We start from the raw sequence: 13,398 nt of genomic DNA, 5'->3' as shown, positions 1-13,398 counted from the left end.
ACACCATCACTGCATAGTGCAAGACACACACATGATCGCAACGAGAAAAGTTTGAGCTGGTAGTAGAATAGTGCCATTAACCGTCTCGTCCCTCTCAGGCGCCGCTGCAGGTAAGGTTTTCTATTTCCCGGCAGTTGCATTTGCGATCTTGCAGTTGGAGGATGGAAACATGCTGCTGGGGTGGTGCTGGCCATGTGAGCTTGCAGACCTTTTCTTCACATTTTATCAAGTTGAGTGAAAGGAAAATGAATTGCTCCTGTCCTTGCATCGTGCGATATTCGTTATATACTCCCTCCGTCCGCGAATAAGTGTACTTCTAGCTTTTGTCTTAAGTCAAAGTTTTGAAATTTTGACCAACTATATATAAAAGAGTGATAACATATATGACATCAAATTGATATATTATGAAAGTACATTTCAAAATAGATCTAGTGATATTAATTTAGTGTCATAAATGCTAATACTTTTCCCTATAAAGTTGGTCAAAGTTTTAAAACTTTGACCTAGGACAAAAGTTAGAAGTACACTTAGGACGGAGGGAGTATGTATGAGCATGGCATTGATTATATATCTGCTACTCGCCTGCCCAATCCTGGAAAATGCACACCTGCTTGCTACTTTTTTTTTTGAGAGAGAGACCTGCTTGCTACTTTATGTTTGCATGGGATGCTTAGTTTGGTCGGGCAGGAGATTCAGGCACGGTTCCTTCGACATTGGTTCCGTCACAATCATTGGGATGAGATGACCAAGTCATGGCGGCGATGATTTATAATAATGCTGATTGATGAAAGATTAGTAGTTCGTTAAAGTGCAGGTAGTAGGATGGAAGTTGGGATGCTGCTTCTGAATCTTCCATCTTCCTGAAGCTGTCAACGGCACTGTACCCGTCAATATCTCTGCACATGTGCCTGCTTCTTCAGTTGTATATACTCCGATAATCCATGCGTAGTCCACATTTCTCAAGCCATGCATTTTTTCTGCATTATTCCCATGTTCCAATGGCGATGCAATACATCCGAAATTTCAGGGAAACCTGCCCTGCGTACTGAATGAAATTAGGAACACTACACTATTCCCTCGGTCAACCAGTTCAAGCACTACTACAATTCATAACAAAGCTACGAGAAACAGATTCTACTACAGGCTTAGCTTTCCTAGAGCAAAACACACAAGCCGGCCCGCTCTTCCGCGAAATTTCCCGGCGATCGATCGTACAGTCGCCTTTGCTTCAGAGGGATTTTTGACGCTGATGTTTTATAGCTCGACGACGCAACCAAAACATGAGTGCTGAAGCAACCAACCATTGCGGCGTCACTGTCGACTCCTCCTATTTTCAGCTGCGCCAAACCAAACCGTCCGTCTCATGACAGCCCGGCGATCAGTCCAGTGTTGTTCCAAGCCAAGACTGCAATTGCTGCAGGATCCTTCCTTCTTCCCCTGTCCCTGTCGTACCCATATATATCTCCAACACGCCAACATGTTACTCCACTGCAAAACCTTGCCTTGGGCTTCTTCTTTATATAAAAGAGAAATAAGAAGGAAAATGCTCGGTGTATGGAGGCGCAATGTGCTTCATGAGAGCAGCTCTTGTTGAAGCTGATAACCAAAATTCGATTGAGCAGTCTGTTACAGGCAAAGTCGGGAGTGGAGAGTGCAGTGCGGATGCAGGATGCAGTGTTTCAGAAATTCTTAGCCTGGCTGGAAATATCCTTACTCTTGCACCAGATCATCTGCACAGCCAGTTGTATCTTGTCTGGATGTTTAGAGAAATGGATTCCTACAGTTGATCACAGAGCCGGTGTAACTTTATTTGGCAGATTCCACTTTAATCGGCATCCTTGCTATCTTTGCCCGGACCACCCACATCGCTTGCATTCACAAGCTTTGCACCTCTGTTAACTCATCATCTCCCTAAATGCAATGCAGTACTAATGTTCCGACGCGGGAATTCGGTGTCGATTTTAAAGGATCTGAACCATCTTCAGTAAAATGCCCGCAAAGTTCACATGAAATTGCTGTCTTCCGAACTCGGATATCAACTGAAAACCAAACCAAGCCCTAACTCATTTTTTTTTCTACAATTGCAATGTACTCCCTCGGTTTCAGAATACGTAGGGACTAAACTGAGTGGAGTGAACAAACACACTAAAATGTGTCTATATAAATCCGATTTCAGAAAAAACTTATACCATCTTATATTTGTGAACCGGGGGAGTACTTGATAAGAACACTGCTGAAGATACTAGCCAAATTTTGCGAACAACCTGCAACAGGCCAGTGAGACTGCGATTCATATTCAGGCTGCAATTTTCTGAATTTTAGGTTTGGTTTGTAATTGCTGTAAAGATGACAACCAAAATTTGATGAGCACTCTTTTACAGGCAAAGTCAGAAACGGGAGAGTGCAGTGCAGATTCAGGATGCAGTGTTTCAGAATATTTAGCCTGGCTGGAGATATTCTTATTCTTACAGCAGATCACATGTACAAATGCTCCAATCATATCTTGTCTGGATGTTCATAGAAATGCGTTTCTACAGTTGTTCAGAGAGCCGGTCTGATTTTCTTTGGCAGATTCTGCTTTATTCAGAATATCCTTGCTATCTTTGCCCGGGCCACTAACATATCGGTTGCATTCACAAGCTTGCACCAATGTATAATGCATAATGCTCCCAAGCGGAAACTCGGTGTCGATTTATAAGGATCTGGACTGTCTTCAGTAAAATGTCCGCAAACTTCACTTGAAACCGCTGCGTTCCGAACTCAGATATCAACTGAAAACCAAACCAAAACCTCACTCAGTTTCCCTGCAAATGGCAATGTACTTCTAAGAACACTGCTGAAGATGTTAGCCAAATTTTCCTGAACAGCCTGTGACAAGCCAGTGAGACGGCAGTTCATATCCAGCTGCAACATTTTCTTGAATCTTTAGTCTGGCTGAAGATGTTCTCACTTTTACACCAGATCAGCTGTGCAAATGCTCTAAATGTACTGCTTGAACGCTTGTCTTGGAGTTAATAAAAGTTGATATCTGCAGTATCCTCTCATTTATTCGGCACATATCCTGCTTGAAACCAGCACCCTTTGCTATCTTTGCCCGGACCACCAACATGGCATCGCTTGCCCAGTTGCCCATCACAGCTTGCACCCGTAAACGCGATGCAATTCAGTGAAATGAACCAGAGGATAACAATGTTTCAAACGCGAAGGCCCGCGTCGATTTCAAATAACTGAACTACCTTCTGTAAAATGACCGTAAAACTTTCGAGGAATTCATGCATTCCAAACAGATCTCATATGAACCAGAGGATCTCTGATATGAACTGAAACATGTAGAGAGAAGCAGGGAGACCAATGTGTAGTGCTAAAAGATATTACTAGCTCAGTAAAAATATGGCATGATAGCCTCAGGATTTCATATGGTTAACACTGAAACCTCAAAATCCCTAGCACAAACGCATACTACCACCTCCCTCTCTCTCTCCCTCACACACGCACGCACACACACACACTGAAATTCCTAGAACTAGAGGGGGTGAAAAAGGAACACCCACAGTTCTTCCCATTCAGCTCATGCTCAGCAGTAATAAAAAAAAGTTACTACGAAGCTAGGTAATCCCTATCCTAACCCTCGCTCCGGCGACTCTTCTTCGGCCTGCCACTGTATGTACATTGCAAGTCTGCCCAGTGCCCGGGGGTAAATCTGTCAGAAGGGGGGCGAATGGGGGGCAGAGTTCTCCAGCGGCAGGCCGAGAAGGTGCGCCGGCGCCTAGCACTCGTCGGCGTAGGGGTCGTCGGAGAGGCGGACGAGGAGGCGGCGGAAGTCGGCGACCGGGCAGGGGATGCGGAGCGCGCCGGGGTGGCCGTACCCGTACTCCTGGGCGGCGCGCAGGAGCAGCGCCGCGAAGGCCGGCCGGCCCAGCAGGTCCGCGCGCACGGCGAACCGCTCCACGGGCCCGCCCTCCTCGCCGACGCACACCGGCACGTGCCCCTGCGGCACCTTGGCGCCGCCGGTCGTGGACGCCTGCTTCGGCGCGCGGAGCTGCCGGTACGCCGTGGCGGCGGCCGCGGAGGAGGAGTCGGCCGCGGCGACGCGGGAGAGGCGTCTGAAGAGGCGCTTCATGGCGCCGGAGGCGGCGGCGGGGAGGAGGAGAAAAGCTGGGGTCCTGGCTGGGGACGGAGGGAGGGAGCGCGCAGGGGTCAAGGCGAGAGTTTGTTTGCAGTGGACGGAGTGGTACTGGGTGGGGGGTGCTGCGGTCCGTCCTATACTTTATAGAGGCGTAGGGGGCTCGTTGTCACTTTTCTGCCATTTCTACCTTTTTTTTTGCAGGGAACTTTTATTCCTTGGTGCAATATATTTTTACGGAAATATTAACGCCCACACGTGTGGGCGTCTGGCAACTCGCTCACACGCATGGATTCTCATCCAACCACTTCTGCACGAATCCTGGCGCGTTCTAGCAGATTTTTTATGACACGTAGGACTGGGATCGTGTGTGGGCATTCGTCCAGTCGCCCACACGTCTTTTTTTCACCACACACAGGACTGGTGTGTGGGTGTTTAGCAAGTCGCCCACACACCAGTTTTCACGCATGCAGAGAGGCTGGTGTGGGCGCTTATCACTTCACCCACACGCCCGTCTCCTCGCCCACACCCAAAATTGTCAGTTGCCATGTGCTTCTGCAGGGTACATGGCAACTGCCCTAGGTTTGTTTGTAAGCAGATGTCAACTCTCTGTTACCCGAGTTGCCATGTACTTTTCCATGGTAGATGGTAACTGCCAACTGCCCTAGCGTGCACGTAAGCCCACACCCAAAGCTGTTAGTTGCCATGCGTTTCTTCAAGGTACATGGCAACTGCCCTATCTTTGCTTGTAAGCGGATGGCAACTCTCTGTTACCCGAGTTGACATGTGCTTTCTCCTTTACATGGCAACTCTTTTTTTTACATAGCAACTGCCCTAGCGTGCTTGTGAGCACATCGCAACTCTCTCTTTTACCCGAACATGTTTTTTTGCCATGCCTTTTTTGTAGTGCTATATGGCAACTGCCTAGTGTTAGTAGGTGGCAACTCCTAAAGTTTTGAAATCATGGCAACTGCAGTAGACCAGAACATACATGACAACTGCAGTTGAGCAACCATGGCAACTGTAGTTGTCCGACATGGCAACCGTAGTTCAGCGACATGGCAACTGCAGTTAAATGAACATGGAAGAGGGACCAGACAATGACAACTGCAGGGACGCGTGGTGACTGTCACGTGAGACGTGCGGGACCATAAAGTAGGAGGCATGACGTACTGACGTGTGGGCGTTATCTATTTTGCCCACACGTAGGCATGTGAGAGGAATCGCAAGGAAAAAAAGAGACGTGTGGGCATTACTTGTTTTGCCCACACGTAGGCGTGTGGGCTGATCCTTAAACACCATACAAAATGTATGGGCAGACCCCTTAACACCCACACATGTGGGCGTTATCGGCGTCCTATTTTTAACAGGAAAAGCTACATTTTTGTTTTTCTAAAACGATATAGACGTAGACACTTATACCTACACAGTACAGTTGATGTATACTACACTCTTCCATATTGCTGTGCACACACCTGCTATAATTTGAGGGATGTTTTTGGACCGTAAAATGTCGAAAAAATTGAGTGTTCTTAATTAATGTAGCATATCCTCATAAATAAGTGAATAATTCTATGGAATATATTTCATTGATAAGAATATTGTACGAGACCTAACATTAACTCAAATTCTACGCGTCTCCGGTGAGTAATTCAATGCAACATCTATAGTATATATCTTCATAGTCTCTTGCATCATTTATTTCTATAAACTCTATTTGCATTTTTCTTATGTGACTTATTCAAAGACATGAAAATTACCATGTTCTTGAATTATGTTGGAGTCCACCATGCTGACATTCTCACCAAATGGGTGGGTCATTGCAATCCTTCATTTTCCTTGTCCTGTGAATCAGAGGAGGACCTAGAATTTCTACGCAAAAGTGCAATACCAAAGTCTTTAATGGCACACTAACATCCTAATTATAACCTTTTGTCTCGTTTTGACTTTGATTTGAGAGGGTTGGTAGAATGTTTGGATGTCTAACACTAGTGTAATCAACTTAACATGGAAAATGGTAATTCGCATAAGAAGACTTCGGGAAGAGATGAAGAGAGGGGTGGGGGGGGGGTCTGAGTTTCAACCAAATACCCTTCCCCTCCATCGATTTTGGGCCGAAGATTTTGGTTGATTGGTCATGATGCTAGTATGGGTACTTGTATACATCATCATCGTAGGCGGGCGCGTGGATCAGCCCTCGGGTGCTAGTGTTGGGGAACATAGCAGAAATTCAAAATTTGCCTACGAGTCATCAAGATCTATCTATGGAGAGACTAGCGACGAGAGAGAGGAGAGTGCATCTACATACCCTTGTAGGTCTTTAAGCGGAAGCGTTCAAGAGAACGGGGTTGATGGAGTCGTACTCGTCGTGATCCTAATCACCGATGATCCTAGCGCCGAAAAGACGGCACCTCCGCGTTCAACACACGTACGGTTGGGAAGACGTCTCCTCCTTCTTGATCCAGCAAGGGGAAGGAGAGGTTGATGGAGATCTAGCAGCACGACGGCGTGATAGTGGAAGCAGCGGCGATCTCTGCAGGGCTTCGCCAAGCTCAGCGAGAGGGAGAGGTGTCATGGGAGGGAGAGGGAGGCGCCAGGGGCTAGGGTGCGGCTGCCCTCCCTCCCCCCCACTATATATAGGGCCCCAAGGGGGGCACCGGCCCTAGGAGATCCAATCTCCAAGGGGGGCGGCAGCAAAGGGGGGAAACTTGCCCCCCAAGACAAGTGGGGCGCCCCCCACCCCTAGGGTTTCCAACCCTAGGCGCAGGGGGAGGCCCAAGGGGGGCGCACCAGCCCACCAGGGGCTGGTTCCCTTCCCACTTCAGCCCATGTGGCCCTCCGGGATAGGTGGCCCTACCCGATGGACCCCCGGGACCCTTCCGGTGGTCCCGGTACACTATCCGTGACCCCAAAACTTTCCCGATGGCCGAAACTAGACTTCCTATATAGAAATCTTTACCTCCGGACCATTCCAGAACACCTCGTGACATTCGGGATCACATCTGGGACTCCGAACAACTTTCGGGTTACCGCATACTAATATCTCTACAACCCTAGCGTCACCGAACCTTAAGTGTGTAGACCCTACGGGTTCGGGAGACACACAGACATGACCGAGACAACTCTCTGGTCAATAACCAACAGCGGGATCTGGATACCCATGTTGGCTCCCACATGTTCCACGATGATCTCATCGGATGAACCACGATGTTGAGGATTCAATCAATCCCGTATTCAATTCCCTTTGTCTACCGGTATAGTACTTGCCCGAGATTCGATCGTCGGTATCTCGATACCTTGTTCAATATAGTTATCGGCAAGTCTCTTTACTCGTTCCATAACACATCATCCCGTGATCAACTCCTTTATCACATTGTGCACATTATGATGATGTCCTATCGAGTGGGCCCAGAGATACCTCTCCGTCACAAAGAGTGACAAATCCCAGTCTCGATTCGTGCCAACCCAAGAGACACTTTCGGAGATACCCGTAGTGCAACCTTATTACCACCCAGTTACGTTGTGACGTTTGGTACACCCAAAGCATTCCTGCGGTGTCCGGAAGTTGCACAATCTCATGGTCTAAGGAAAAGATACTTGACATTTAGAAAAGCTTTAGCATACGAACTACATGATCTTGTGCTAGGCTTAGGATTGGGTCTTGTCCATCACATTATTCTCCTAATGATGTGATCCCGTTATCAATGACATCCAATGTCCATGGTCAGGAAACTATGACCATTTGTTAATCAACGAGCTAGTCAACTAGAGGCTCACTAGGGACATGTTGTGGTCTATGTATTCACACATGTACTGCGGTTTCTGGTCAATACAATTATTGCATGAATAATAGACAATTATCATGAACAAGGAAATACAATAATAACCATTTTATTATTGCCTCTAGGGCATATTTCCAACATTCTCCCACTTGCACTAGAGTCAATAATCTAGTTCACATCACTATGTGATTGTAATGAATCGACACCCATGGGGTTTGATCATATCTCGCTTGTGAGAGAGGTTATTAGTCAACGGATCTGAACCTTTCAGATTCGTGTGTGTTTTGCAAATCTCTATGTCATCTCCTAGATGCAGCTACCACGCTCTATTTGGAACTATTCCAAATAATTGTTCTACTATATGAATCTGGTTTACTACTCAGAATAATCCGGATTAGTGTCAAAGTTTGCATTGGCGTAACCCTTTACGACGAACTCTTTTACCACCTCCATCATCGAGAAAATTCCTTAGTCCACTAGTTACTAAGGATAAGTTTGACCGCTGTCCTGTGATCCATTCCTGGATCACTCTTGTACCCCTTGACTCATGGCAAGGCACACTTCCGATGCGGTACACAGCATAGCATACTATAGAGCCTACGTCTGAAGCATAGGGGACGACCTTCGTCCTTTCTCTCTCTTCTGTCGTGGTCATGTCTTGAGTCTTACTCAATACTCACACCATATAACACAGCCAAGAACTCCTTCTTTGCTGATCTATTTTGAACTCCTTCAAAATCTTGTCACGGTATGTATTCATTTGAAAGTACTATCAAGCGTTTTGATCTATCCTTATAGATCTTGATGCTCAATGTTCAAGTATCTTAATCCAGGTTTTCCATTGAAAAACACTTTTCAAATAACCCTATATGCTTTTCGGAAATTCTACATCATTTCCGATCAACAATATGTCAACAACATATACTCATCAGAAATGCTATAGTGCTCCCACTCACTTCTTTGGAAATACAAGTTTCTCATAAACTTTGTATAAACCCAAAATCTTTGATCATCTCATCAAAGCGTATATTCCAACTCCGAGATGCTTACTCCAGTCCCTAGAAGGATTACTGGAGCTTTACACACTTGTTAGCATCTTTCAGGATTGACAAAACCTTCTGGTTGTATCACATACAACCTTTCCTCAAGAATATCGTCGAGGAAACAATGTTTTGACATCCTATCTGCAAGATTTCATAAATCATGCAGTAATTGCTAATATAATTCCAACAGACTCTTAGCATCGCTATGAATGAGAAAGTCTCATCGCGGTCAACTCCTTGAACTTGTCGGAAAACATCTTAACGACAAGTTGAGCTTTCTTAATGGTGATACTTACCATCATTGTCCGTCTTTCATTTAAAATCCATCTGTACCCAACAGCCTTACGACCATCAAGTAGTTCTTCCAAAGTCTATACTTTGTTTTCATACATGGATCCTCTCTCGGATTTTATGGCCTCCAGCCATTCGTCGGAATCCGGGCCCACCATCGCTTCTTCATAGCTCATAGGTTCATTGTTGTCTAGCAACATGACCTCCAAGACAGGATTACATACCACTCTGAAGTAGTATGTATCCTTGTCAACCTACGAGTTTTGGTAGTGACTTGATCCGAAGTTTCATGATCAATATCACCAGCTTCCACATCAATTGGTGTAGGCGCCACAGGAACAACTTCCTGTGCCCTGCTACACACTAGTTGAAGTGATGGTTCAACAACCTCATCAAGTCTCCACCATCCTCCCACTCAATTCTTTCGAGAGAAATTTTTCCTCGAGAAAGGACCCATTTCTAGAAACAATCACTTTTGCTTCCGGATCTGAAATAGGAGGTATACCCAACTGTTTTGGGTGTCCTATGAAGATGTATTTATCCGCTTTGGGTTCGAGCTTATCACGATGAAACTTTTTCACATAAGCGTCGCAGCCCCAAACTTTCAAGAAACGATAGCTTAGGTTTCTCTAAACCATAGTTCACACGGTGTCATCTCAACAGAATTATGTGGTGCCCTATTAAAGTGAATGCGGTTGTCTCTAATGCCTAATCCATAAACGATAGTGGTAATTCGATAAGAGACATCATGGTATGCCCCATATCCAATAGGGTGCATTTATGATGTTCGGACACACCATCACACTATGGTGTTCCAGGCGGTATTAGTTGTGAAACAATTTCCACAATGTCTTAATTGTGTACCAAACACGTAACTCAGATATTCATTTCTATGATCATATCATAGACATTTTATCCTCTTGTCACGACGATCTTCAACTTCACTCTGAAATTACTTGAACCTTTCAATAATTCAGACTTGTGTTTCATCAAGTAAATATACTCAGCATCTACTCAAATCATTTGTGAAGTAAGAACATAACGATATCCACTGCGTTCCTCGGCACTCATTGGACACCACACATCAAAATGTATTACTTCCAACAAGTTGCTCTCTTGTTCCATCTTACTGAAAATGAAGCTTTTCAGTCATCTTGCCCATGTGGTATTATTTGCATGTCTCAAGTGATTCAAAATCAAGTGAGTCCAAACGATACATCTGCATGGAGTTTCTTCATGCGTATACACCAATAGACATGGTTCGCATGTTTCAAACTTTTCAAAAACGAGTGAGTCCAAAGATCCATCATCATGGAGCTTCTTCATGCGTTTTATACCAATATGACTTACATGGTAGTGCCACAAGTAAGTGATACTATCATTACTATCTTATGTCTTTTGGCATGAACATGTGTATCACTACGATCGAGATTCAATAAACCATTCATTTTAGGTGCAAGACCATTGAAGGTATTATTCAAATGAACAGAGTAACCATTATTCTCCTTAAATGAATAACCGTATTGCGATAGACATAATCCAATCATGTCTATGCTCAACGCAAACACCAAATAACAATTATTTAGGTTTAACACCGATCCCGATGGTAGAGGGAGTGTGCGATGTTTGATCATATCAACCTTGGAAATACTTCCAACACATATCGTCACCTCGCCTTTAGCTAGTCTCCGTTTATTCCATAGCCTTTTATTTCGAGTTACTAACACTTAGCAACCGAACCGGTATCTATTAATACCCTGGTGCTACTAGGAGTACTAGTAAAGTACACATTTAATACAATGTATATCCAATATACTTCTGTCAACCTTGCCAGCCTTCTCATCTACCAAGTATCTAGGGTAGTTCTGCTTCAGTGACCGTTCCCTCATTACAGAAGCACTTAGTCTCGGGTTTGGGTTCAACCTTGGGTTTCTTCTCTGGAGCAGCAACTGATTTGCCGTTTCATGAAGTACCCCTTCTTGCCCTTGCCCTTCTTGAAACTAGTGGTTTCACTAACCATCAACAATTGATGCTCCTTCTTGATTTCTACTTTCGCGGTGTCAAACATCGCGAATATTTCAAGGATCACCATATCTATCCCTGATATGTTATAGTTCATCACGAAGCTCTAGTAGCTTAGTGGCAATGTCTTTGGAGAAACATCACTATCTCATCTGGAAGATTAACTCCCACTCGATTCAAGTGATTGTTGTACCCAGACAATCTGAGTACAAGCTCAACGATTGAGCTTTTCTCCCTTAGTTTGTAGGCTAAGAAGCTCATCGGAGGTCTTATACCTCTTGACGTGGGCACGAGCCTGAAATCCCAATTTCAGCCCTTGGAACATCTCATATGTTCCGCGACGTTTCTAAAATGTCTTTAGCGCCTCAATTCTAAACCGTTTAACATTACTGAACTATCACGTAGTCATCAAAATGTGTATGTCAGATGTTCGCAACATCCGCAGACGGCGTTCGAGGTTTAGCACACCGAGCGGTGCATTAAGGATATAAGCCTTCTACGTAGCAATGAGGACAATCCTCAGTTTACGGACCCAGTCCGCATAATTGCTACTATCAACTTTCAACTAAATTTTCTCTAGGAACATATCTAAAACAATATAACTAAAACACGAGCTACGACATAATTTGCAAAGACCTTTTGACTATGTTCAGGATAATTAAGTTCATCTAATGAACTCCCACTCAGATAGACATCCCTCTAGTCATCTAAGTGATACATGATCCGAGTCAACTAGGCTGTGTCCGATCATCACGTGAGATGGACTAGTCATCATCGGTGAACATCTTCATGTTGATCATGTCCACTATACGACTCATGTTCGACCTTTCGGTCTCTTGTGTTCCGAGGCCATGTCTGTACATGCTAGGCTCGTCAAGTTAACCTAAGTGTTTCGCGTGTGTAAATCTGGCTTACACCCGTTGTATGTGAACGTTAGAATCTATCACACCCGATCATCATGTGGTGCTTCGAAACAACGAACTTTCGCAACGGTGCACAGTTAGGGGGAACACTTTCTTGAAATTATTACGAGGGATCATCTTATTTACTACCGTCGTTCTAAGCAAATAAGATGCATAAACATGATAAACATCACATGTAATAAAAAATGACATGATATGGCCAATATCATTTTGCTCCTTCTGATCTCCATCTTCGGGGCTCCATGATCATCATCGTCACCGGCATGACACCATGATCTCCATCATCATGATATCCATCATCGTGTCTCCATGAAGTTGTCTCGCCAACTATTACTTGTACTACTATGGATAACGGTTTAGCAATGAAGTAAAGTAATTACATGGCGTTATTCAGTGACACGCAGGTCATACAATAAATAAAGACAACTCCTATGGCTCCTGCCGGTTGTCATACTCATCGACATGCAAGTCGTGATTCCTATTACAAGAACATGATCAATCTCATACATCACATATCAATCATCACATTCTTTTGGCCATATCACATCACATAGCATACCCTGCAAAAACAAGTTAGACGTCCTCTAATTATTGTTTGCATGTTTTACGTGGCTGCTATGGGTTTCTAGCAAGAACGTTTCTTACCTACGCAAAAGCCACAACGTGATATGCCAATTGCTATTTACCCTTCATAAGGACCCTTTTCATCGAATCCGATCCGACTAAAGTGGGAGAGACTGGCACCCGCTAGCCACCTTATGCAACAAGTGCATGTCAGTCGGTGGAACCTGTCTCACGTAAGAGTACGTGTAAGGTCGGTCCGGGCCGCTTCATCCCACAATGCCGCCGAATCAAGATAAGACTAGTAATGGTAAGCAAATTGAACAAATCATCGCCCACAACTACTTGTGTTCTACTCGTGCATAGAATCTACGCAATAGACCTAGCTCATGATGCCACTGTTGGGGAATGTAGCAGAAATTCAAAATTTTCCTACGAGTCACCAAGATCTATCTATGGAGAGACTAGCAACGAGAGAGAGGAGAGTGCATCTATGATACGTCTCCAACGTATCTATAATTTTTGATTACTCCATGCTACTTTGTCTACTGTTTTGGACTATATTGGGCTTTATTTTCCACTTTTATATTATTTTTGGGACTAACCTATTAACCGGAGGCCCAACCCAGAATTGTTGTTTTTTGCCTATTTCA

General features: G+C 44.6%; 1 protein-coding gene across 1 annotated transcript; it reads right to left on the bottom strand.

Annotated features, from left to right (window-relative positions):
* Window positions 1-3,354: 3,354 nt before the first annotated feature.
* On the bottom strand, window positions 3,355-4,223 carry LOC119324091 (auxin-responsive protein SAUR71-like). The gene has a single exon (XM_037597836.1). It carries the CDS (start codon window positions 4,118-4,120, stop codon window positions 3,767-3,769), a length of 354 nt encoding a protein of 117 aa, XP_037453733.1. The 5' UTR covers window positions 4,121-4,223; the 3' UTR covers window positions 3,355-3,766.
* Between the last annotated feature and the right edge of the window lie 9,175 nt (window positions 4,224-13,398).

The sequence above is a fragment of the Triticum dicoccoides genome, chromosome 6B (genome assembly GCF_002162155.2).
Source record: "Triticum dicoccoides isolate Atlit2015 ecotype Zavitan chromosome 6B, WEW_v2.0, whole genome shotgun sequence".
Classification (NCBI taxonomy): Eukaryota; Viridiplantae; Streptophyta; class Magnoliopsida; order Poales; family Poaceae; genus Triticum; species Triticum dicoccoides.
This window is presented reverse-complemented; position numbering and strand designations above follow the sequence as displayed.

Excerpts from the sequence above, each read along its gene's own strand:
- LOC119324091 (XM_037597836.1), bottom strand. The coding sequence starts at position 4,120 with ATGAAGCGCCTCTTCAGACGCCTCTCCCGCGTCGCCGCGGCCGACTCC.